Source organism: Cheilinus undulatus, linkage group 16, assembly GCF_018320785.1.
Source record: "Cheilinus undulatus linkage group 16, ASM1832078v1, whole genome shotgun sequence".
Taxonomy (NCBI): domain Eukaryota; kingdom Metazoa; phylum Chordata; class Actinopteri; order Labriformes; family Labridae; genus Cheilinus; species Cheilinus undulatus.
In genome coordinates, this window is record NC_054880.1 from 9,432,769 (window position 1) to 9,459,914 (window position 27,146).

At 41.3% G+C, this 27,146-nt stretch overlaps 1 protein-coding gene across 1 annotated transcript in view; it reads left to right on the top strand.

Annotated features, from left to right (window-relative positions):
* The window catches only part of cacng7a (calcium channel, voltage-dependent, gamma subunit 7a), a 58,675-nt gene extending 35,837 nt beyond the window's left edge, over positions 1-22,838 (top strand). The window contains exons 5-6 of the mRNA XM_041809789.1: positions 15,493-15,638; positions 22,329-22,838. Of these exons, the coding sequence (XP_041665723.1) occupies positions 15,493-15,638; positions 22,329-22,838 (656 nt within the window). The remainder of the gene's footprint in view (positions 1-15,492; positions 15,639-22,328) is intronic.
* Positions 22,839-27,146: the final 4,308 nt, after the last annotated feature.

Genomic DNA, 27,146 nt, shown 5'->3' on the forward strand with positions numbered 1-27,146 from the left:
ATAGATTAAGGTGGATGCTGCTAAAGTGCCAGTTTTATCAGAACTTGACGGCATTTCTTCATAAAAAGAAAAAGGTAGTGTACTGAAATGTCTACAGTCGTCATGGAGTTTAGTCCTCGGTAGGGGCACACCTCGGTAACGCCTATGTCACATGTTGTGTTGCTCTGATTGGCCCGTAAAGATGTGACAGACAGAATGTTCATCCAATCACCCACTAAGTTTTCTTTCAAAGGCTCTGCCCTTTCCCAAACGCCGTCTATGGGAGGTTTTCCAGATGGATGTGGGAAACAAATCCATCTGACGTGTCAGGTTAATCTATAAATATTTTGAGGATTTAAGAAATTCACCAAACATTATAAAAGCAAAACAAACTAAAATGAAATCTTTGAATGCTTGTCACCTTGACCTCTCTTTGTTCAGTCATAAGTTTTTTCTTTTTTTTTTTTTTTCATCTAAGGTACATACTGCAACTTTTTTCATTATATCAATTTAAAAAATAATAATAATTTGGTCACAGTTCACATTATGGAAGTGGTGGTGGGTCCTGTAGGTGGACCAGTTGAGAACCACTGCATTAAACCAAAAATCAGTCCTGGTCTGGTGTATCCAGAAATCTTACATGCCTTTCATTTCTGACCATTTCCTGTGAAAGAAAATGGTTTTCAATTTATTCAGCTTTTTAAAAATATCTTTAAAGGTCTAAACTTTGATTTTCAACCTTTGTAGAAGCCCTGGTTAGTCCAGACTCCTTTAAAAAAAAATTGAGTCCTGCCCTTCTCAAATACTTTTTATGGGAGGTTTCCCAAATGAAGGTAAAATCTGGCTCAGATAAATCTAACAGCCTAACTGGCATGCCATGTTACCTTACAGAAGCCTTGTCTGAAAATGCTTGTCCAGGTTTTAGACTTTTAATCTGTCTGCTGTCATTTCTCAATTTAAATGCACAAAAAAATTTAACAGCACTCATCTATGTAGAAATCCATCCAGCTGGAGTTCTTCACTGTGACGTCATGTCATCTGCAAACAACCTACAGCACGTTAAAATCATTAGCATTGGCAAAAAAGCTTAATGGTCAAATATCCATCATAAACAATAACAATGAGCTAAAATATGCAGCAAACAGGATTATTTTTTAATCGTGGCATTGCCACTATCTCTCTGAGCTAATGCCTTTTATTTACATTCACACTGAGTCAGGGATTTTATGGACCTTTTTCATAAAGCAGCATAAATCTGTCCATGCACTCTTTGAAAAGTGATGTCTCTGTTTTTGGCTGTAAAGAAAAGATTTTAAGCCTAGGAAGAGATGGACTTTATGCTCTCTGCTATCAGACTGGACAAATATGAGCATATATCAACTTAGATGGAAAATATCAGTGCATTAGTGACCAGAAACCTTAAATCAAGCACGCTTTGTTTGCAGAACTAAAGGCAAAATTTCCTGTTATCTAAATTAAAAAAGTAAGTCTGTTTTGTTGCTCTGTCATCCATCGCTTGTTTATCACCAGAATGAGGAGTCACACTCTGTGGTTCTTAGGAGATGTTGACAGGCAGTGGTTTGTTTTCATGTCATGCATGAGAACAGAAAAACTTTTGTACTGAATCCTGATAAACTGCAACCTTAACAACTATCAGTGAGAGAAAAGCCAGCCGAGCGTAGCTCATCAGGGCCGCTTAAAACAACCAGGTCTGATTGCAGACGTGTAAAAATGTCAGACTCCTCCCTCACCTTCCAGCTAAACAAGACATTAAAAAGCAGCAGAGCAGCAGAAGAGAGCGAGCTTGTTAAAGTCAACATACTTCAAGGTTAATGATAAAGAGACAGCTCAGCGGTTAGAAGACTGCAGCTCATCTCTCCGCTCCCCTAGCTGACAGCCTGTCAGACCTTACCTTGTTCCTGCTGCTGGCTCAACAGTGGAGGGGATTTAAATCCAAATAATTGCTCCCTGCTGGAGAAGCTGCAGGACAGCGGTGATTTCATGTTCCACTGCAGGCTTCTGATGAAAAAGTTTGAACCTAGAACTTAAATCATGTTGAAAGAGATTTGCTGTAGGTTGGCTTGTCATTCAGAAGTTAGTAATGAGGAGTTTGGTTTTTGTTCTGAGCATGAAATCACCGCGTGCATCACTGACATACACAGACATACACCAACCTCCAAGATGCTGAAGCCTGCAGTGCTGAATGTACTTGATGAAATGTTTGATGGCACTCTTTCTTTTAATAGACCGTAACCCTGAGCATGAGTACATGCATGGGAGTGTGTGGAGTTCACAGAGGTTCTGGCAGGGTTTCCACTAAACACAGTGATGGTAAAGTGTCACAAAGCTCAGTAATGTGCAGAGGGAACGTGATGATGGTCCCACCAATGCAAACTCTAACCATCACTATTAAAGCATACCTTCAAGTTAATATTCTTACTTTAGTCATTTTTAAAATGTTCATGCGTTCATTTCAAGTTTTATTCCACTCTTTACATCATCATCCCAGAGGGATGACTGGGTTGACTTGCTTAACCTGCTCCCACCACGGCTCAGCCGCTGATATGCAGGACAATGGATGGATGGATGGACTGACAGATGGACGGACGGACATGTTTACAAAGTCAAAAGTCAGCACAGCAGTCTACAAGAAAGTTTTAGAGCACTTCATGCTCCTCTCTGCTGACCAGCTTTATGGAAACGTTGATTTTATTTTCCAGAAGGACTTGGCACCTGCCCACACTGCCAAAGGTACCAAAAGCTGGTTTAAGGACCGTGGTATCCCTGTGCTTGACTGACCAGCAAACTCACCAGACCTGAACCCCAGAGAGAATCTATGGGGTACTGTGAAGAGCAAGACTCGTGACACACTACCAGACAACCAGAAGAGCTAAAGACCACTATCAGAGCAATCTGGGCTTCAAAAACACCTCAGCAGTGCCACAGACTGATCGCCTCCATGCCATGCCGCATTGCCACAGGAATTCACACAAAAGGAGCCTTGACCGAGTATTGAGTATTGGCACATGTTCATGCTTTTCAGCAGTCCAACATTTCTGTGTTAAAAGTCCTTCTTTAATTGGTTTTAAGTAATATTCAAATTTTCTGAGATACTAAATTTTGTGTTTTCATCGGCTGTCATCACTAATCATGAAAATTAAAAGATATAAACACTTATAATACACCAGTCTGTATACACTGAATCTATATATGAGTTTCACTTTTTGACTGACACCATGACCTTCAGCACTACTCTTCACCTTTATAATATGTGAGTTTCATTAACTAACAGTGGTTAGTTATGATGTCAGGGCCTTTGTGTGGGGCCAACAGAGATGTAAAACTGCATTTTGCAAGTTCTGAGGGAAACAGGAAGTTGTAGATGCTCTGGGCCACTGCTGATTGGTTGGATCGGCAATGTCTGGTTCTATAATGTGGACTGAACTCTGATAAAATTATTCTGGTTCTACTGTATCACAGAGAGCTAGGGGGGCAATGAAGGAAGTCAACCGACTATATATGGTTACTTGCCTGATAAATGGTTAACAGGGTCCCTTTCTGAAGGATGCACTTGTTAGCTTGCTAATTTGTTGGCTAAATTAGCCTTGATAGTTGGTAAAATTATTGAATAATCTTGCTAACTTAGCATTAGCCAACTACCTTGTATGTTTTGTAAAAAGAAGGTTTGATAATACCTTGATCTGAAAATTTTACTCTTGCTTAAGTTTGACATTTAACCTTTGGAGATGGATGAGACCAGCAGGGTTGTTGATGAATGGCCACCAAGTGGAGCAGCACATTAATCACAGTCAGAACTGTTCCACCTCAGCCCTCCTTCAGTGTAACACTGGTTTACAAAACAAGCCTGGCGTAGAAATCCTCATATTTGTCTTTATAAACGATGAGTTTGCTCATTCTTCAGTGAAGTTCATTCTAAGAATTAACCTGATCACTAAAAGTCTCTATGACTTTGTTTACAGAGATGATGTGCTTAAAGTTCAGTGAACATCCAAAGACAGAGCCTCTATCAGAGCGGTTTAGCACCTGTAATCCATCTCCCTGAGTCACTGCAGCGTAACATTTAATTACACTCAGTCCGCTGTGGTAACTGAGAGAGCAGAGCTGAGAAATGTGTTTACGTTGTGTAATTGTCCTGTCGGGAAGGAGAATCTCTGCTGCCAACAGGGTGACATCACTTCCTGGTGTCGCTGCAGGACAGCAGGGTGACGTTTCTGCTCGGTTACCTCGAGGAGGGGTCTGGTGTTCAGCTGATGAGGAGGCTGTCGGGTGGGTTGTGGAGCTCGATCTTTCTCCCTCTCTCTCTTTCTCGGAGCAGACAGGATGACATCACCTCTCTGTTTCGTCCTCTTTTTTCTGCTCCAGCGAGCTTCGGCTCACAGATGCTGGCTTGGCGTGGAGGACTGCTGACTGGACAGACGTGACAAGCCTGATGTCATGTCAGGTCACCGAGCCAACATGGAGAACAACATTTATGTCTATTTTTGTTTGTTTTTGTTTACATACAGTGGATCGGCTCATATATGATCTCACTTCCATAATTCTGCACTGCTTGCTCTTTTTAAGTAGTTGATGTGATGCATACAGTGTGTAGCTGCACAGCTTCATTCTGCAGCATTAAATACGTTTTCAGAAGTTTCCATAAACATATTTCTCAAACTGAATATCTTCATCGCACCTGCCGAGTAATTTCTAAGGTAATTATAAAAAACTTGATGGCACTCTAAGCCCATTTAAAACTGGAACTCTGAACCAGGGAATGAGTTTGGTCATGTTAAAGGAGCAGCAGCTCTACTCCTAGTTCCCTCCAGACGTCTCAGCTCCTTACCCAATCTCTAAGCCTGAGCCCAGACACCCCCCAGAGAAAGCCCATTTTGGCCACTTGTATCCACAATCTCACTCTTTTGGTCATTACCCAGAGTTCATTGCCACAGGTGAGGGTTGGGACATAGATCGACTGGTAAATTGAAAGCTTTGCCTTCCAGCTCAGCTCCATTTCCCCACCACGGTCTGACACAATGCTGTTGATGCTGCACCAATCCAGTCAGTCTCGCTCTCCTTTTCACTGTCATTCGTGAACAAGACCCCAGGATACTTGAACTCCTTCACCTGAGGCAGAGACTCCCTCCCAACACTGATCTAAAGGAAGCTTGAGTCGTGGCCACATATTAGTGTCCATGGTCTAAGAAACAGTATGGATCTAAATTGAGTCAGAATATCCCTAATTTAAGTGGACATTTGTCTGTTTTTCTCCCGTTTTTACCCACTCCTCACAGAGCAGTCTGACTGAGTCATGTCCCGCCTTCATCAGTGCTAACTCTCTATTATTTTGTGTGTGGTAGGGCTGAACAAATCAGGAAAATAATCTAATTCTGATTTTTTTTTTCCCCAAATATATATTGCAACTGCAATTCAGTATGCAATTATTTTTAAAGTACTTATGTACCTCTCAACAAACCAGCAATAAATCACTCCATATTATAAAATACACTATATTTAAGTCATCTAAGGCTGAGCAATTTTGAAAATATCTTGTTGTTGATTTTGACCAACTGCCAATTTGATATGGATCGTTGTCTTAAAGGGAATGATTCTTAGTACACCAACAAATACAAGGAAAGTAGATGTTGTTTGAAAATAATTCTGGCGAAAGAAAAACTTGAATGTTAGCATGATGTGCACAGCATATCACCTCTGCCCCTAAAACTCTATCAAACTGGTATTTTTAAACACATTTCACATTTTTAAATAAAATATTTTCCAGTTTATCCATGTTTTCACCCTTGTTAAAGACTCTATAGAGTGTAAATAAATCCATATTTAGGTGTGCTGCATGGCAGGTCACTGTGTTATGAACCCCCAGGTCAAATTTCAGTCAAACAAAACATCTCTAAGCTAAGAAAATTGGGCTTCAAAATCATGAAAAATTAGGCAGTAAAATCTGCTCCAGGATGGTGTGGGTGTGTCTGTTAAAACAGCTGAAGCTAGCCCACTCAGGAGAAACATGATCCTCTAGATTTAAAACATTTTACAATCTGAATTAGGAAAGGACTCACACCATTAGCCGGTCTCTTGACCTTAGGAGAAGAGACAAAGTCTGTTTTCTGGCTCAAATCTCTGTTATGATACCCTAAATGATCCTTAGATCACTGTAGCTGTGGCAAATTTATCTCACAATAAACAAAAAACAGCATTTAACTGACTGTTAACTTTAAATAAGGGCAGTAACATCAGCTAACAACAGACCGTACTGAGATGAACTGCTCTGTGATTTTATATTGAGGCTTTAGGGGCGGAGCCATTTCCCAATGGGGCTCATGACATCACAAACCTACATATTGGCCCCACCCAAATTAAACCAAGCCAGGAAAGAGGTGAAAAACTTCCAAACAATCTAAATCCAAAATTCAGTCACATGTAGATCTCAGTGTTTTCACATGTTCACAGAAACCATATTCCACATATCTAGTGTGTTAAGACATAAAGTTTGGATTTCACTTTACAGGGTCTTTAAAAAGCCCTATTGCCCTCTCTGATGACCTTAATGATCCAGTGGGACTAGATTTTTCAAACATAGGGCACTCTGCAAATCGTTCCAGGTCTAGAGAGCGAAATAAACTCAAAGTAAACTTTTGGAAGCAGGGAAGAAATCCACCTGGAGGAATGAAAACTACTGGAGGTTTCCATGAGAGTATATAACTGAGAGTTTAACCAGCAGGGCCTTAGACATAAAAAAATATGCTAATTAAGTCTAAACTTTGTACAGCCAACTAACCACTACATTAAGTGTACAGTGATTAGTTTGGGCACCAGACTTTGTCATAAATAGTAGATGAAAAGGAACAGCATACTGGAGATCAGTTGTTCTCAACTGGTCTGGTCAGGACCCACCACAGCCTCATTGTCAACCAGCCATGACCCAGATTTCTGAAATTGTTTAATCAATACCAAGTCTTTTTGATGACTAATGCTGCAGTTTGGACCCTAAATGGAAGAAAACATGAATGAACAAACAGAAAACACCAAACAAACATATATGAAAATAAGGACTGCTTACATAATTGTGTTTGACCTATTTGCCCACAGACAGCATTGAAATTTGGTCATTTCTGAAAGAAATTCCTCATCTTTAGGAAACCAATTTTATCATGCAGAAAAGACAAGACAAAAACAGCAAAGACAGGAGCATTATTCTTCCATTTGAAGAAAAGATAGTCATTCATAAAAAGCTAAAATGAAACTGAATTTCTGTCCGTCATGTTTTCAGACGTCTTGAAATGATTTCAGCCAACGGTGATTGTGAGCAGAATAAAACCGTCTTCTTCTGTCACAGCTCTCTGCCTGATTGTTCGTCACACAAAGCTCTCAAATCGATGATTGCCATTTTCACCTCAGAGACGACTTAATGACGACATTTTTTTTCTTGTTTACCATCAAAGTTTTTAAAGACAGCTCTGTGATTATTCCAGCCACAGCAGGGAGGAAAACACTGGTTGTTTTGGAACCATTTTTCTGCTCTGTTTGTCTTCTCCTGTATTATTTTTTTGCTAAAACTACCCATCAGTCTCCGCTCAGCCTGAGGTGACATCATGGTGGCTGCATGTGGACCAGCTGTTTCTCTCCGTCTCTCCTGTCTGCCCGTCCTCCGCTGAGTTTTCTCCTAAAACCCTCTCCTCCTCCCTCTTTAAGTGTGTATCAGTGCACGTGAATGTCCATGTGGCAGGCAGTGACACACGAGTCAGTCCTGCAGGCTGAGACCAGCATTCAGCTTCAACACTGCCATCTGATGGTCAATACGGGGAATTACAGCTCCAGGTCCAACTTCCCTCTTCAGCTGCAACACCAAAGCTGAGCTGTTTGATTTATCAGAGTCCAACTGATATATCTGAATGATTAATTTTAGTTTGAGATGTCAGTAGTCTTTATTTGATGAAGACTTAATTTATAAACTAGGTAAAGCATAAACATTTTAAGAATGATTTTAATCACCTTCCTGCCTCCTCCCTTCACCTGTTAATTAAACTAGGGACATTATCAGATGTTCTGTTCATCTGCTACTAGGAAACAAAAATGTAAGAACACTCCAGAGCACTCTGGCAGATATTCAAGTGCCTTTTTAAGAAGATAAAAGGTTTAATATTGCACTCATATGTCATTAAGATTAAGAATGACCCAAAGAAAATGTAACCCTGTTCTCTAATTGAATAATGTGCAAAATAAATATGTTTAAACATGCAGTATCTGAGCTTAGCTGCAAAATGGTAGTTTAAGATTGTTAATTTAGCACATGCAGAAATTTGTTTTTAATCTGTTACTCCTGTGTCATTTCTGTCTTTGCACACGGCCCTTATATGTCCTTATATGGGCATAAAATGGGAGTTTCTCGATGCTAATCAAAAGAAACATGCATGGGCCTCATTCACAAAAAAATAAATCCTTAAGAAGAAATTCACAAAGTTTCCTATCTGAGATTTGTTCTTAGCTAAGAGTGTATGAGAACACTGTAGAGTTCTGAAATTAACATGTCAGGGCTGATAACCATCCATTTTCTTTATCATGTATCCCATTAGGGGTCGCAGGGGGGGCAGAGCCTATCCCAGCAGTCACAGCACTATTTTTTCTGTACACGGTTATGGACCAGAACAAACAGGAAAATGATATATGAAGAGCTGTATCTAACTTTGTGTAGCACACATCCATGTCCACATTAGTGGATTATGTTTACAGCGTGTTTCTTGATGACCCTGATGAAGGCCACAAGCTTAAATGCAAATATTAAATGAAGTTGTTCTCTAAACTTCTACTATTTGAGTAGCTTTCTGTTTCCATAGTGACAGAATATGTAACAAGAAAGATAAACAGTCTGAGTGCACATCTGGTTTGTGCTTTTTAAAGTAAAAGCTCAGTTTAGCATGAGAAGCTCCCTAAGTCTGAATAGTTACATGCTGAATCATTTCACTTGTAGGGAAGTTTATTGTGGTAAAACTTACAAACAATGACAGAGCTTTGACAGCAGGGAGATGCAGCCAACATGCAGCAAACTCAGGCCTAGAGTGAAAGCTGCACACCGGCAGCAAAACACACAGCCAGTCTGAAAAAGGCTTTATGAGCATGTTTTTGGTCTGCAGGGGGAAGCTGGAGTACCCAAAAGAACCATGCATGCATGGGGAGAACATGCAGACACCCCACAGAAGGCCTTGACCAGGATTGAACCAGGAACCTATTTGCTATGATGCAACAGCACTAACCTCTGCACCACTGTGCAGCCCTGAGTGCTGATATGACAAGAGAAGTTGTTAAATATTGCACAAATCAGCACTAAAATGTGTAATTAAGATGAGGAATGACAAAATATAATGTTTTTTTTTTCAATTCAACATTTTATATAATTTAATAATATGCACAAGTCAAGTATAAACTCAAATATGTAGTTGCAAAATGTGGCGTTTAAATTTTTTGCATCAGCACTACATCCACTTAAGAGCCAGCCGAGTATAACAACTCTTTTTATGATTTATTTTCATGTGGTCATTACTGACAGCTTGCTTGTCCTCCTCTTACTCCTGTGTGCCTTCTGTCTTTGCACGCGGCCCTTATATGTCCTTATATGGGCATAAAATGGGTTGTTCTCTCTGCTAATTAGGAGCTTACAAGCACCTGGCGTTTATTAATTTGAGAACACAGGTGCAAACGATTCAGCAGTTGATGAACGTGTCATGATTAGCACATAGGCATGTGTTAAAAAATTTCTGATGAACAAATTTAGGAAAAATCTTCAGAGGATATGGAACTATCGATATTTTCAGCATTCTTGATGTCATACTTTAATTACACTAAATATCAGTGACTGGAATCTCAGAACAGTCACACCAACATTTAACCCATAAACGCGTTTTGTTTCATATAATAAACCCTAATTATTCCAGAAAAATCTCTCAAAAATATTATTCATCTCTTATGGCAGCTTGTAGATAGAAGGTATGAATATGCATAAGGACAATTTATATACATATCTACAAAGAATGCAGATGTTAAATCAAAATGTTGAATTTTTGCACTGAAATTTCTACATTAATTTAAAAAATGACTATTCCATTCTTCTGTTTTTTTTTAGTTGTCATGCATTATCTTAGATATTATGTCAAAGCCAGAGAAGTTCTTAATTTTTATCATTTTAATGGGATGTGTTGTGTCATGGTGGCTGCTGGAGTTCAGTCATCCAAACTCAGAGACCCCCCCCCCCCCCTTCAACAAGGCATTAGAGCAGCACTGCTCCATGCCCACTGCCATGACTTCTCAAAACTACTTCATTTTGACCTGATGACTCATGTCATTAAAAGTACCTCATAAGGTGTATTTACTAAACAGAAAACCAATATTTTAGTGTAATTCCCTTCCAGTTTTGGCTGGAAGCAACCCCAGAATGCACCTGCTACTCGCCATGTGTTCTGGGATGGCTTACAGCGATAGGTTTTTGAACTTTTTGTAAAGATCTGCTTGTTTGTGTTATCGCTTCATTCCTCTTTAACTGATCTTTTTAGTCTTGATAAAAATCAGTTAAAACTTGATAATTTCACAGGTTGTTTATGAAAATGCAGCCTGTGTGGGCTCTAGTTTCTCCACTGTCTGGTTTTCCCTGAGCGCCCTAACAAACACGTCTCCTGTGTGCCTCCTTCAGGATGTCTCCTGCTTTGATTAGTCTGATTTCACACAGCTGCTTCACCAAACAGTCTCACTGCTGTTCAGGTTTCTCTAATCAGGACCAGATGGTGCTCTGCTTTCTGCTCTCTTTGTAAAGTTTGTTAAAGCAGCTCTCACCTCTTTGTAGATTATGTACAACTGCAGGCAGATGACAGGAATGCTGCACGTTTTTATCAGGAAAACAGTGTTACCTTTAAAGATGCTGATGTTTTATAGTTGTAGTTGGTAATCACTACTGTTGATGGATGTTTACAAGCAAAATCTCTCAAATCCCCCTTTCCCTACTCTGATGCTATGTTTGAACTTCAGCACATCATCTTAGCATCTCTAGGCATCTCTATGTCTAGGTGCATCAATTGCTGCCATTTGATTGGCTGGTTAGATCTAAGGATCAATGAACAGTTTAACAAGTGTACCCTAATAGAGTGACTGCTGATTGCTTTTTCAGTGAAGCTTCTGGAGTGCCGTGGAATCTATATGGGTTGCTTAATGGCCAATATAAAGTATTATAAGTTAAAATGAAGTCTCTTTATTGAGAGAAGGCCACTGGCAATTGATTGGCCAGATTCCACATCTGTCATCAGGTGGATCCGTCTTGCAAACCTCCAGGCGATACATTTTCCTTCTAAAAAAACAACAGAGAGAAAATGTCAAGCCATTAATAAGTAAAGCAATATAGTAGGTCAGATTGCATCCTTACTGCAGTTTTCCTTCTTTTTGCCTTCTTTTTGCGTGTTGCCTTCTTATTACCTCAGCCAAGGAGGTTATGTGATCGGCAGGGTTTGTTAGTTTGTTTGTTTGTTTACTAGCAACATAACTCAAAAAGTTATGGATGGATTTTGATGAAATTTTCAGGAAATGTCAGAAATGGCATAAGGAATAACTGATTAGATTTTAGGGTTGATCACTTCTGGGAGGTCTGCACTCTCCGAGTGCTTTTCCAGTTGCAGGTTGCTTTCTCATTGCACATTGCCTTCTTATTGCAGGTTGCCTTTTTATTGCAGGTTGCCTTATTACTGCATGTTGCTGTCCTATTGCAGCTTACCATCTTATTACAGGGTACCCCGTTATTGCAGCATTTAACATGGACAGTGAGTTTAGATGCTCTAACCATTCTCCATGACAGCATCTTTACTGTAGTAGATGACAAACTGTGAGTGATGATGAATGAATGGATTAATGAATTAAACCTTTTGGGGAGAATTTTTCTTGCTTCAAGAGCATAAAAACATGAACAACAAAAGACATCCAGGGGACAGCATATAAAACAAATTAACACATTTGTAGAATACATCACTAAAACCATCAGAATTATCATTAAAACTAAATCATTATCAAGGCATTGTGTGCAACATGTTAGGAATGTCAGTAAGGTGCACAAGATGCAAAGTGCAGAGTTTATCTATTGTCAGAGTTTGGTGAGCAGCTGAATACTTCTTGGTACAAATGCTGTGATGCCTCTTGTTGTTCTCATCCAGAGGGGATGTTGTGGGTCTGCTGTAATTTTGTTTGCCAAGTTCAATATGTAGTACAAGAGAAGGCAGCAGTGTTTCTTTCTAAGTTTCAGGTTGACAGGACCATGATGACAAGATTTTATTGATTGTTTATTGAGTCTGCACTCTCTCTCTTTTATCTGCAGGTATCAGTCCTCAAGGTCAAAACCACAGACTTACTCAGTCAGGTGGTTAAAGACTGCAGGAAAAACGACTGCTGCAGCCCCGGAAACTCTGCAGGATCTTTATTTAACATAAAGAACAGTTACATAAGCCATCAGAATCCATACATCACATCTACAGGTTCTGTTTGTGCCATCTGGTACTCCCATCAGACTGAAACAAGCTAAAACCATCAGATTATAAATATCTGATGGTTTTGGGTATCGTTATCCACACCGTTTGTCTGATGCTGAGCTTCTCAGGAGAGCAGAGATGGGAACTGCAGCTGCACTTTTAACTGGTGCTTTTTCCCGGCCTGTTCCAGCTCACTGCATACTGGGCACCCAGGACTTGTTGGGCTGGGGTGACCGTATGCGTTTCGAAGGGGACAGCTAGGAGAATACCTGGAGAGATGGTGCATGGACCTAGCACTGGCCTTGTGGATGGCCATCAGGAGGCCAGAGCAGTGCCAGACCAGCATATGCTCACATACCTGACCTGAACTGGCCTTACCATTGTCTGAAAGAAATCCTATTCTCTCTGTGTGGTTAATCAACTGTTCAGTGTCTGTGTTTGATGAATTGTTCTTGATCAGTGCTCTTTGTGACAATCAATACACTGACAAAATGGGTAAATTTTACCTGGGGCTGCTTGGCGGCGCAGGATAAGCACTGTTTCCTCACAGCAAGAAGGTCCCTGGTTCTCTTCCCGGTCAGGACCTTTCTGTATGGAGTTTGCATGTTCTCCTTGTGCACGCGTGGGTTCTCTCCGGGTATTCCAGCTTCCTCCCACCACCAAAAACATGCTCTTTTTAGGTTAATTGGCCATAGGTGTGAATGTGAGCGTGCCTGGTTGTCTGTCTCTACATGTCAGCCCTGCGATTGACTGGTGACCAGTCCAGGGTAAACCCACTTCACACCCAGTGGCAGCTTGGATAGGCTCCAGCTGCCCTGCAACCTCAGATGGGATAAGCGGTATAGAAAATGGATGGAAATTTTACCTGCTGGCTGTTTTAGGTATATAGAGATCCCTAGACTATTTCATATCTCCATAGCATGGATTTATTTCACTTTCATCTGGGAAAGCTCCCATAGAGAGTGTTTGGAAAGGGGAGGATTTTTTTCCAAAAATTCTCTGATGGTGATTAGAGGAACTTTATGTCTGTCAAAATCATGACCGGCCAATCAGAGCGACAAGACAAAATAACACTGAATGCACGCACAGCTCTTGAGCTGACAGCTGCCATAGATTGTTAATGGTGGAGCTCCTCCATGAATAAAGTTAATGCCAAGGCCAGTGGGGAGATGAAAAAACTTCTCTGCCAAGACAAGCTTTCGATGTGACTGTAAGTACTTGTTTTAGAGAAAATGTAGTTCCACTTTCCTTCAGCTACATCCGAGCTTACATCTACCACAGTAGCAGTCAAACCCCACCTCTAATTTTTTGCAAACCTGAAGCTGTTTTCACTCTCTATTTCATATAGAAATGCGGTCCAGCTCTGGTAAAACTGACGCTAAACTAAAGCTACATCAGAACCAATCACCCCATGGAGGCAGCCATTGCAAACCGCTTTGAGTCCAACTAAACCCCACCCATGTCTACCACCTCGTTCCCACTGAATGACGCTGATTGGTCCGAACAGTGTTCAGTCTGATACAAAAGTTGAAGCTTTTCAAGATGGATTTGCCTGATAACAGGGACCTGGCAAAACCATCTGCTTCGCAAGGTTAAGAAAATCACATCAGAGTTAGCTTCTTTTTCAGGCCTTTTCAAGCTAAAGTGAGCGTGAGAAAAGCTGTGGTATCTTAGAAACATTCTGCTGTGGATTCATCAGATAAACATCAGCACACCAGGGATACGAGAAATCACAGCCTTTATATCACAGAGGTCATTTATCCCTGTTAGCTTACAATCTCTATAGAAAAAACCACCTCTGCTTCCAGAGTTAAAAAGCAGCAATCAGTCCATGAGAAAGATGATTGGTGATGGGGTTTGAGATTGCCTGGAACTAGATTGATCAACGATCAGAAAACATTCCCAATATGGCCCCTGCCATTGTTGGGCCTCAAAATGACTCTGCAGAAACGGACTGGTGATGTCACTGAGTCTAAACCCATGTTTTATCCAGTCCCTACAGCCATGATGTGTTTCCACAGCATTTAGTGAAAGTGCAGTAACTGCAGGGCCTCTGCAACTCCTTAACATGAAGACTTAACCGTGCTTTGCATATATTTAAATAAAAGTTCATGCAGGCTTGCATTTATTTACCACAGTGCTTTAAACTGCTGATATTTTCCCGATAAAAGCAGTCATAAGGGACCTCTGAGCATAAGGAGGCCTCTTTGCTGTGCTCAGAGATTCAGAGCTGGAGGATTTTGGAGGTCAGCTGCAGCAGTCAGTCTGCCGACAGGGGAGGAAGCACACAGCCCCGTCCTAATGCTGCTCCTCTGTGTTTGTGTGTCAGCGTGGACGCTCAGGACAGCCAGGATTTGAATATTTCAGTGTGTATTTGCTTTTCTGTGTGTTGTGCACTGATGTTTCTTTGACCGTGAGCACAAACACATTTGCCGTGCATGTTTATGAGTTTGTGTGTTGCAGTGCTTGTTTATCTCTTTGCTGCAGCACAGCCTGTTGTTGGGGGTTTTGCTCAGTCTATTAACGGTACAGCGAGGACACGTTATCATTAGCTATTCCAGCTACAGGGCATACAGGCACAAACACACATAAATACGAAATACAAAGAGACTAAAGCGCCATTCAGACAGGATTGGTATTACAGGGTAACAAGGGTAATGCTACATTAGCCTTGAACCTCGCGCTTTTCTGCTTCTATTCAGTTTGTCTTGCAGTTTACCATTTAGAGAGAGAGAGAAATAGAGGACTGAGACTTCTCATGGTGCCTTTGGGGTTTGTCTTTGGCAGAAAACAACCAGAAAAATAACTTAAATCAGCTCCAAAGCTTTCAAGTTTGATTATCTGTTGCTTAGAGATTCAAGAGAGGCTGTCCTTTATCTCCTGCAAAAATGTTACTATCACCTAGGGGAGAATTGCTCGGCCGTGCAAAATATCACCTTGATTCCATCTGAATTTGCAGCATTTGCTTTACAATGCTTGGTAAATGTTTTTTTTTTCTCTGCAGGTCTCAGCCTGGTGGTCGGTCTGGTCTTGTACATCTCCAGTATCAATGACGAGGTGATGAATCGACCCAGAGAGCCTGAGCAGTTCTTCCACTATCACTACGGCTGGTCTTTTGCATTCGCCGCCTCCTCCTTCCTGCTAAAAGAGGTAACAGAACAACAACACCTGCACTTAAACGCATCCTTACAAGCATGAACTGATGCATAAACATTTAGGTGAACATGGGGAGAAGTACTGATGCATCCACACGCAATACTTGCTTTAAGACACAACCAAAGAGCTAGCCTTGATACAGCATGAGCTCAGCAACGTTTAGCAAGATTACAGCTGCATATGACTCACGTCAACAGATTCATATTAAGATTATTAACTACGATAACAGACATAAGGCTTGTATTAATAGTTGTAGCAGTTTATGTTGAGTAGATCCACTGTAGCGGGTCATCCACACCTATCCCAGTTTCTATTGTTTTTTCTAAGTGTCCTGTTTCCTGTTTGGGCATGTGGGATACAACCTTATCCTGGTTTTGCTACCTGGAGAGCTCCAAAAGAAAACAGGACAGTCTGGCATTTATACATCAGCCACGAAAAAGGTTCAAGCAGCTTGTAAAAAAAAAAAAACAGGCAGCATGCCTGGCTCTACAGCATGAACTGAGTCTCAGCTGGATGAAGGTGGAGGACAAGATGACTGCTTCACTACTGACAACACGTTAACTTTAGCAGTTTAAAATTGTTCATCAGCCAGTTTAGAATCATCCTGGTGGTGTTGTGGTCTCATTTACTTCCATAAAGAGAAGCAGGCATTCATCATTGATTTATTCCATAAATTGTCCTCACAGTATTGAACACAGTCATTGCACAGAGCAGATTTTCTTCTTGTCCTGCAGACCTCTTCCTCACTATCAAAGCAGCCTGCCCAGTCTGAGACTGAGCTCAATGCTCTGATTTGTCGGAGTACGGTCGCAGACTTGGAGAGGCATAATTACCTTGCAGGTGCTCTCATCTGAAGGAGAAACCTGTGTGAGCTTGTCTCTGCTCATTAACTCTTTGTCAGTTACGTAGTGTTGGTAAATGTTAGGCATCAGTCCATGTTAGCGTCAGTGTGAGCTCGGTGTGTGTTTGGTTGTTTTAAGAAGGGAGGGTCATTTTCTACAAAGGCTGTTGGTTCAAAATGCTTAAGCACAAAAAAGATCACATTACATTACTATAAACATTTATTTCACAAAGATACACTAGTGAGAATGTCAGTAAAAATAAACATCATGCATGCATTTTCATCAACATTATTGGGTAGAGGGTACTTCATCACATTTGGCACCAAAGAGGGTGCAATTTATGCCTACTTACAAGGCCTCCTGGGGCACACTTAGCATTTCTGCCAATAAGAGGGCACTTTGTCCAATTACGCCCATCCAAAAGGCACATGTTGTCCATTTTTTTCCACTTACAGGGCATCAAAGGCAGGGTATCATGTGACTTTTTTCCCCCTTGTAGGGCTTTTAAAATGACTTTTGTCAAACACACCAACTCAAAGAACACCATAAAGCATAAGTTGTTGAAATTTGCACACTTACAGAGCACCAAAAAGAGCAATTTCTCCATTTTTTCTACTTGGAGGCGTTTTTCAAAATATGCCCACACATTATGCACAAAAAAGGGCAAATTTGCCCACGTACAGGACACCAAAAAGGGCACTTTGTCACAACTTGCCAACTCATGAGGCACCAAAGGGTGCAATTAATCTAATTTTGTCCTGTCACAGTACACCACAAAGAGCACTTTTTCAAATTTTGCCCTATTACAGCACCCCTTAAGAGAATTTTGTCCAAATCTGTCCACTCACAGAGCATCAAAGGTGGGACTTTGTCAAATTTTTTCTTTTAACATGGCATCAAAAAGGCCACTATCACTCTGTGAAATTACGCCCACCTACAGCACACTAAAAAGAGTATTTTGTCATATTTCTCCTACTTGCAGCTCACAGGAAGCTTCCTCTTAAAGGGCACCAAAGGGGGCACTTTTTCTAAGTTTGCCAACTTCCTGCTTTCCAAAAGGGCGCTTTTCTAAAATTATCCTGATACATGGCACCAAATTTGGTGTTTTATCGAGTTCTGCTGACTAACAGGGTACCAAAGAGGGCTTTTTGTCAAATTTGCCCACTTGCTGTGAACCTAAAAGGAAACTTTGTCAAAATTTGCCCACCTATCTCACAAAAATGGCCCTTTAAGGCATTTCTTCCTCTTAAAGGCAACAAAGGGGGCACTTTTTCTAGGTTTGCATACTTACAGCTCACCAAAAAAGGCACTTCGTCTAAGTTTGCTCCGTTACAGGTCAATAAAAAGGGCATTTATCAAATTTTGTCCACTTACAGAGCACCAGTAAAGGCACTTTTTCATATTTTGATCACTTACAGAGCACCAAAAGGACACTTCGCCCTCCAGAGTGACCTAATGGAAAGTAAACTTGACAAATTTGCCGCCCTTTTTTAAATATTAGTACACCAGGTGGGGGTGATACCCCCCCATGCCCTTCCTACCCTCACTAGTTCTCATCCTAACATTTTTGGGTTTTGTTTTTTTTGTTTTTCAGAATTACCTCATTATTACAGGAAAAAGAAAAATGTCCCTGGTCCCATGATAACTACACGCTCACATACAGATTGTTTGTAATGTGACTTGGGCGCCGACCAGCCTCCGCTTAGCTAAACACACTCCAGCCTGTGTACAAACACACACACACTAACTGCCTGAATGCAGACTTACTCAGCCAAACACACACGGAGAGAAAAAGTGTCTGCGTAGGAGCCCGTCATCCTGCCTGCATCAATATTCATAAATGTTAATAGCCTGAATACTTGAGGGCAGCAGCTCTGTCGCAGCACAGCTTCATCAGAATATTCCTCGCAGGGGGCGAGGGGGAGTCTGCTGCTCCCTCTCCAGCCTTCATCCCTCTCTTTTTATCTCTTCTCTCCTCTAGATCCTTTTTTCTCCTATTGCTCTTTTCTTTCTCTCTCTGCCCTCTTCTCTTATCTTGTCGCTCCTTTTTTTTCTTTTATCATCAGTTTTTTAAATCCTCTGTCGTCCCTCCTCGCTCTTTTCTCCTCTTTTTATCTCCTTTTATTCCCTCTCCTCTTTCCTTGTATCCTTTCTTTCAGTTTCTTTATTCCCTATTTCTCTCCTTTCCTTGTTCCTCTCCTATCTCCTCCCTTCATGTCCTCCTCCTTTTGCTCTCTAACTTGAGTTTGTCGCTCACAAACACTCTCTCTCCCTCACGCTCTCAGTAACCCACACACTCAGCTTCACGAGCGTGCTCGAGTTTAAATAGGTTTGTAGCGATGATGTTGTGAATGAATAGTGAATGAGCTGTGAATGCTGAGCGGATGCCCGAGTGAAAACATGAATACATTTTTGATAATGGCTCATTCCTGCAGGGAGCGCCAAGCCCTTTTGTTAACGCTCTGTAAAACAACTGTGGATTCATTAATTTTTTTCCCTCCTGATGAGGCTGTGTTGCAGTTTAGGGAGGATGATGCTGCTGATTCTGATGTTTCATGAGAGCTTTTTTTTTTTATCAGGGAATTTGCTGAAAGTCTCATTTGGATTCCCCCGAGTTCTACAGAGGTTCAGCTGGCATGGCGGGAAATAGACGATGTCTGTTTCCCTACAGACACTCTCAACGCTGATTGATGCACAAATCCATCATAATAATTAATGTTGCAGACTATAAACCTGTAAACAGTGCTGATTCGTAAATGCTTCATCATATAGAATACCAGATGTAGCAGGAATTAGAGGCCAATCATGAATTTAGAGTGGCGAACTTTAGCATTAAAAATGTAGAAGGTAGCATCATGGTGACCGGAAAAAAGCTTTGCATACTTGCAGTGCACTTAAGATCAAACAAGAAAAGCAAAGCAGAGAGAGGCTTTATGATTTTGAAGAAAGTATGACAAAGACAGAATTAATAGTGTGGCCAATAAATCTTTAAAAAAAAACTTTACAGCTATAAGAGTAACTTTGGCTTGATCACTCTGTGATTAAAGACCCTGTAAAGTGAAAATAGATCTGGATTTAGGTTTGTTCTGTATGACAGGTCACTGTGTTATGAACCCCCAAGGTCAAATTTCAATCAAGTTAAACATCTCTAAGTTTATAAAATCAAGCTTCAAAATCATAAAAAATGAGGCGGTAAAATCTGCTCTAGGGTGGTGTGGGTGTGTCTTTTGAATGAGCTGAAGCAACACTATATTGTAGTGTTAGAGGGGTGGAGCATCCCCCCACTGTGGGCTTATGACATCACTAGCCCGCCTATTGGCCCCACCCAAATTAACCCCACCCAGGAAAGAGGTTTCTAACGGTTTGAATCTAAATTTCAGTCACATGTAGATCTCAGCATTTTCACACGTTTACAGCAACTATATTCCAACATATGTGGTGTCTCTAGACCGATGGTTTTCAAACTTTTTTTTCCCAAGGCACACCAAAAAGCGAGCTGTTCACCCTGTTCCTATTTTCTCTCTGTCGCTCCTATTAAGATGGACAAGTAACATGGAAGAGGTTGCATAAAGGATAACAAGACACCAGGAGTGTCCCATCAGAGGATATTCTTAATTTTCTTCCACTTTTCTCACTCCCGAAACTTGTTAGCTTGTTTTACAAAGAGGAGTGTGTTGCATGGATATTCTCCATACCCATTTATGATTTTTTATGGTCTGACTTGTGCTAAAATGGAGACAAAACTTTTTGGCTCACAGCTGTTAGAGGCACCATACCTCCAATTTTCTCAGTAAAAGCATGTCATATTTTTACATGTAAATTTACATTTGCATATTTCACAGATAACAGATGGACAGTGAGAATGCAATGCTATATGATGCAAAGCAACGTGTAATGCTTGCATGCAGTGAGGACATTGATTATAGTCTCTTTAGTTGTTGCATAGTTGTAGTACTTATGTAGTACAGAGGAATTTTCAAGGCACACCTAGACTTGTCTCAAGGCACACCATTTGGGAACCACTGGTTTAGACACAATTTTTGATTTCACTTTACAGGGTCTTTAAAGTCTAAAACACAGATGAACGGTCAGTTTTAACCAATGTTTGAGTTTCTTTTTAAATAGTTATCGCTGTCTCTGAATAAAATTTTACTCCGAAAATCCAACATTTGGTCCCAGTCTATTTAGAGTGAAATTTACTCTGCTTGCAGAGTGATGTTATCAGAGTTGTTTTTACTCTGAATGATGATTATGCACTCGATGATGAACAAAATAAAACAACTCTACAGCAATTGGTACTCAATACAAAGTAATACAGAGCATAGTTTCTATATTACAGAGCTGTTTTTACTCAGCATTGTTGTATTGAATCCTTTCAGAGTGTTTTTCCATATTAAATCTGTTTTTCAGTCCTTGTAGAAATGTTTCCTGCTCTTTATACAACAGTTTTTTCTCCATATAGGAATGGGTAATGTTTTATGCAGAGCTATCTTTCTCCAGATATATTTTTAGTCTTAACAGATTCTGCTGCATTTCCATCTGGAGAAACAACAAAAGATGTTTTTTTATTGTTTTTTTCTTTTTTTTGCCTTTATTTAGGTATTAGACTCAATGTTCTAATATTAAAGAAACAACTGTGATGAACTTTTGACAAGGACCCAGGAACAGAGCATGAGATAATTTATTTGACAACAATAGTGCGAATGAGACTGGCAGAGAGATGGAGACACTGCAAAACAAGAGGAGGAAATGGAGTTCGTCAAGGCAAAAAATCATTAGATTCAAGGGTTAAAGCAGGACAAGGTTAGCTGACTAGAAGCTGTAGTACACAGGTGTCTGAGAGTTCATCACCAGGTGAGATCTTGATTACTAGCGATTATCAGCAGCTGCGAAAGCTAACGAGCTGCAGCTGTGATCGTCAATGAGTGAAGGCAACCGACTTAAACTCTGAGTGGGTGTGGTTAAACTAGAATTTCATCTGTGTTTTTACTCAGACTCTGGCAGTGCTTTGTCATAAATAAACTCAAAGGAGTAAAACTGACTCTTTTTGAGTAAAAATGATTAATCTCTGGAAAAATTATTCCCCAAATTTTTCTGTGTGGGCTGGTAATCTGTTCCATGGATGTGCACCTCTAACAGGCGCCACCGTCTGGCTAAACGCTTTTTATTTTCTTGGTCCATCACCGTCTCCTCTGGTTTATGCTCTGGTATTTCTTCTGTTATTGTTATTTCTGAATAAAATTGTTTAAAACTTTAAAGATAAGGCAGACATCAGTGTATGTGTGGTAACTGTCAGAGTTTAACCCCTTAAAGGGGACCTATTTGACAAGTTTATATTGGTCTCAGAGGTCCACAAAACATCCCATAGTGAAGTCTGCTGCTAGGAAACACTCCACTATGGGATTTTTTTGCATGTTTAAAACCAACTCTGTTTCAGCCCTGCTCAGAACAAGCTGTTTCTGTGTCTGGCTTTAAATGTTACTGAGCTGTCTGACTCCGCCCCTGACTCCGCCCTTCTCAGGAAATGGATCTGGCTCTCCTGATCCTCCTCTCAGCTGAAAGCTGGATCAGGAGAGCCACATCAGGAGGGAGGGCAGAACTTTCTCCTGAGCGGGGAGAGCCAACTGAACCTGGGGGCGGTGCTAACTCCCCACATGACACCATGAGGAGAAAATCTGAGAGCGGCTTGTTTTAGCCCACATTTTCTGAAAAGTGGAGAAAGAGAGGAGTAGGCAGGGGTAAATTTTTCTCATTCTTGGGAGGATTATGGACAGGCCAGGGGCACATATTTTTGTTAGACAAGCCTGAAAAAGTGGTTAAATCTCTCTCTGTCTTTGTTCAGGGTGCAGGCGTGATGTCGGTCTACCTCTTCATGAAGCGTTACGCTGAGGAGGAGCTCTACAGGCCTCACCCCGCCCTCTACCGCCCCCGCATGTCCGACTGCAGCGACTACAGCGGCCAGTTCCTCCACCCAGACTCCTGGCCTCCACCACAGCGGGGCCGCAGCGCCTCTGAAGTCTCCTCCGACATCTCCATCCAGCTCAACCAGACCTCCCCTCCACAGCCCCCACCCAAAGGCGGCAGCAGCTCCCAGCAGACGCCCTCCTCCTCTGGGCCTTCATCAGCGGCCAGCTACCAGCTCCAGCCGGCCTCCTCCTCCTCCACCTCCTCCTCTTACCCACACCCCCTGCACATGGCCGCCACCTCCACCCTGCCCAGATCGTCCCACGCACAGCCCCACCCCCACCCGAGCGGCCCCCCACCACAGTCCATGCCCATGGCGGCGCCGCCCTCAGCCGTGCCTCCTCCTCGCTATCATGCACACATGCGAATGAGCGCCTCACCATGCTAGGCTACATACACAGGGACGGGAGGGAAACACAACTGGAGGGGGAGGGGGGTGGGGGTATATTGGCAACACACAAACACACAAATCCTGGAAAGAGTGGGAGGAGGGATCAAAAGGAGGAAAGAGGGAAGCAGGGCAGGAGAAGCAGGTGGGCGGAGGGATGACTCACCGCTGATGCCGAGCCGGAGACGAAGAACGACACTTTACAAAACTTTGAACACACAAGGAGGGAACATGGGGAGGGCGGGGGGTACGATGATTAGTAGCAACAAAACGGTTGTGGGGTTTCTGACGGGAACATTCATCATCAGGGCCGTGATACACGAGCAACAGTGTGAAGCAGCACAGGAAACAGGAAGCAGAACATTTACAAAGAAATTTTCATTCATAAAAAAGGAACCAAGAATAAAACTCTTCATAAATGTACTGTGCAACGATTTAGAGACTGAGAATTTTTATGCTAACCCATCAGTTCTTTGGAATATCATGGGCATGGTTGGGAATTTACATCATCACATTTCTTTAATGATAAAAATGGAATCCTGCAAAGATTAGACATTTTTTTTCTGATTTATTTCTTCATTCTTAAAGTTACAGATGGTAGGTTGAAAATACACCCTTGTTAAACTGCAATCCAAGGAAAATTACAGTCTAAAAAGCAAACTGGATTATTAAAAATGTCACCAACAGTGTTGGAAATACCCTATTTCTCCAGCCTGCATCAAAGCTACACCTCTTACACAGAGGCCTTTGCATGTAGCCAATGAACCCCTCCTCAGAAATGTTTCTACGCCTCAAACTGCACATACTCCAAGCCCTGAGATTGGACTGCTTGTTATCAGTAGTGCCAGCACCAGGGCCAGTCTCTTAGTAAAGTTGACAGCCATATTGTGAATATCCAAGAATGAGATAAACAGCAGAAGGCAACAATACATCTGGTCATATCTACCTGCAGATGTCCACAAGTGTCAGTCAGACATTCCTCTTATTCATGACTCGCCAGTTTGTGAATGCATGCAAAAATGTCCCCATCCTCAGCTGATTCAGCAGCTGTACTTTCCATCTCCTCCTGCCTTTTTCTTCTTTGCAGTACACTTGGTTTCAGCTGCCATGCTCTCCTAAAGACAAACAAGCAGGAAATGTTTCAAAGAGATTAGGAACTGGCAGTAAAATCTTACTGCAGACATGTCTTTGCAAAGGTAATGCTCACATAAGTGTCAGCCAACATGGCATACCATACCAGGGTGGGAAATCAGCACTTAACACCAGCCAAATGCAGGTATTTTTGAACAGTGTCATGTGAATTTACTCAACTTACCAGCCTAAATAAAAGTAGCCTGATCTTTGTGGGTAAAGCCGAGTCGACCCACACGCTCACGAACAAAAAAACACGCCTCCTTCTCCAGATCTGCTGTCAGATGTGTACAAGCTGCTGTTTGCTGGGATGGTTTGACTCAGTTTCATATGAGAGTAGCTCTCCAGGTCAACTGGTGCATCTGCTAAAGGTGTGTTTGAACTTATGTTGGAAGTCCAGAGTGGTAAATAGAGCATCTTTTGGCATAAGACTGCAGAAGTTGCATATAAAATCCTAATGAGTCCGACACTCATAATGCTGGAAAATGGCTGTGAATTCACAGCACCCCTGCAGGAAGCACAGCAAACATTTGCATGGTCAAAAACAGGACAAATTTGGGTGAAAAATTGGGATTAAAATGAGCAACAGATTGGGTCTTTAATGCACCATCTCTCCCTTTTTAGACAGCCTATAACTCAAATAATCTAAGCCTTGATTATTATGTTACACCTTATCAAAAATGTGTTTTCAGTCACTAATTGTCACAGTCACAGTGTCATATTACAGTTAGAAAAACTTTGAAGTAGCTCAGCTGACGTCAGCTCAGCACATCGAGGAGGTTCCACTTCATCCAAACAGACAAATCACCACCAGCACCAAGATCTGTATGCAACAACATAGCTGAGTGTATTGTTTACATTCTTCCCTTATCATCTGTGGGGTTTGTTGTTATCAGAGAACTAATCCACAAAATACCTTACTACCTTGTTTTGCATAAAAAAAGCTAAAAGACATCAATATTTTTTTGTTGTTTGTTTTCCAGCTCTGACTGGAGAAGCCAGATGAACTGTTTCACATTTTCATTGCATGGATATCTTTCACATTCATGTGGGAATCCTCCCATACAAAGCATTTGGGAAAGGCGGGACTTTTCAAAATCTTGGACAAACATTCTGTCACGTTCAATACAGGCCAATCAGAGCAACAGGATGGAATGAGGTGGGAGGCATCAGCTGTGAGTTACATGAGTTTAGCAGGCAGGTGGGCTTCTTGAACTGTGGTGCCAATAGGTTGATTAAACTCATGCTGAGGCTAACCAGAACTCGTGAGAATTCTTTATTCCTCTATCAAGAAAGAAATGTCTGAATCTGATCAAAACTGCCGCTGTAGCTACATCCAAGCTAATCACTACACACTACACAGCAGCCTTTGTAAATACTGGCCTACACTGCTACTAAACCCATGACTATAGCATCAATAAATGAAGTCCAGCTCTGATAAAACCGCCACTATTCTATAGCTACATCAGTGCTAATCATTACACAGGCAGCAGCCATTGCTACTGACTTTCAGTACAACATAACCCAATCTGTAGGTACCGCCTCATTCTCCTCAAATGATGCTGATTGGTTAGGTCCATGAAATCTGGCCAATCCATCTGTTTAGCAAGGTTATTCCAGCTCTGCTCAGTCTTTATTTTCAATGAGAGCACCAATATGTACATTTTCAAGTATTACTCCTTAACCACTAAGCATATTCAATTTGTCACCTTTCATCACTGTGACAGAAGCTTATTCATACAAAGGAAATGACACTCAAACATTTACAAAGCAATGTAGGACGCATCCATCAAGATTGATTTGGGCAATGTAGACTCCAGTGTAACCAATATACTGATTTATGACAATATGAGGGGGGAAAGCTGTTAAAAAGAGGCACAGCCAGCCTCTTAGCTTGTGGTTAATTTGCCCAATTTATTTGTTTTTCCAGCTTCTCTGTAGGGATACCAAGCCATGGTAAGACAGCCATGGAAATGATGTATAGGGTTTTGATTGTGAAACAGTAAGGCAAACAAGTTCCAATTATTAGGCTGTCACCTAAGGTCTAATTTTCTTACTACAGCGCTGCACCTTGGTATCATTAGTAGATAAATGTAAGCAAGGCGTTATTTTTCTAACACAGAGGCCTTTAAAGGAGAGGTGAAACGTCTTCAAGAACCTTTACCAGGTCAAGTCGCTGCTTTTGGATTGAGCTTTAGGTAACTATGACCTTTAGTAGATTAGAACCCACACAAACATCCTAAATGCTTATTCCGTGTCCTGGTTTCCCAACCCTGCCCATGAATTACAGTTATTAAAAAGAAACAATGTGATAAAGAATGTCGGCACAGTTCCTTTTCAGTATTTCTTTCTCCTTTTGCCCATGTACCATGACCTCCAAACACAACCTGTTACCACACAACCAGAGGGACAGTGTATATGCATAGAGATTTATACTTCAGCTGTCAAGACATTCTTCTTCCCCACCTCCAACATTCAGAGAAACTTTACAGAAATATAATCCTGTTCCACTATTATGGGGTGTAAATACTACCGTACATTTTAGATGTTTTAGCTTTGGGATTTTCTAACTTTAGAGTTTGTATTTTAAGCGGTGAAGCCTGGGATGATGAATGTTCAACTATTTGTGGAATGAGACAGAAGACGTAACAGAGACTTTTTAAAGTGCCGAGAACATTAGCTGTCAACTGAACAGGGAGTCTGGGGTTTTCGTGGTGAACTTTGACGGGACAATCGCAACGGCTGCCTTGGAGCTTTAATGCTGATGCCATGGAAGTGAGAGGGTAACTTTTGAGGTGTGTACATAAGACAAATAATATGAGAGAACAGATCTCTAGACATGTTCGATTGGATCCCATCTGAAGGTATTCACTTCAGAAAATCAAAACCTGATAATTACTTACCAGGGTATGAGCTGTTTGAAAAATACACTCATAGATCACTTTATTAGGTACGCCTCTTCAACTGCTGATTAGCGTAAAAATCCAATCAGCCAATCACATGAAAGCAATCAGTGCTTTTAGGCTGGTTAGGATGGTCTGCTAATGTGCAAACTGAGCATCAGAATGGGGAAAAAGGTGATTTAAGGGATTTTGACTTGAGTAGACATTTGCAGTTGAACATCTATGAAGTGGTCAGTGAGTTCATTTTTCCCACAGTTTCTCTGAATCATCCCAA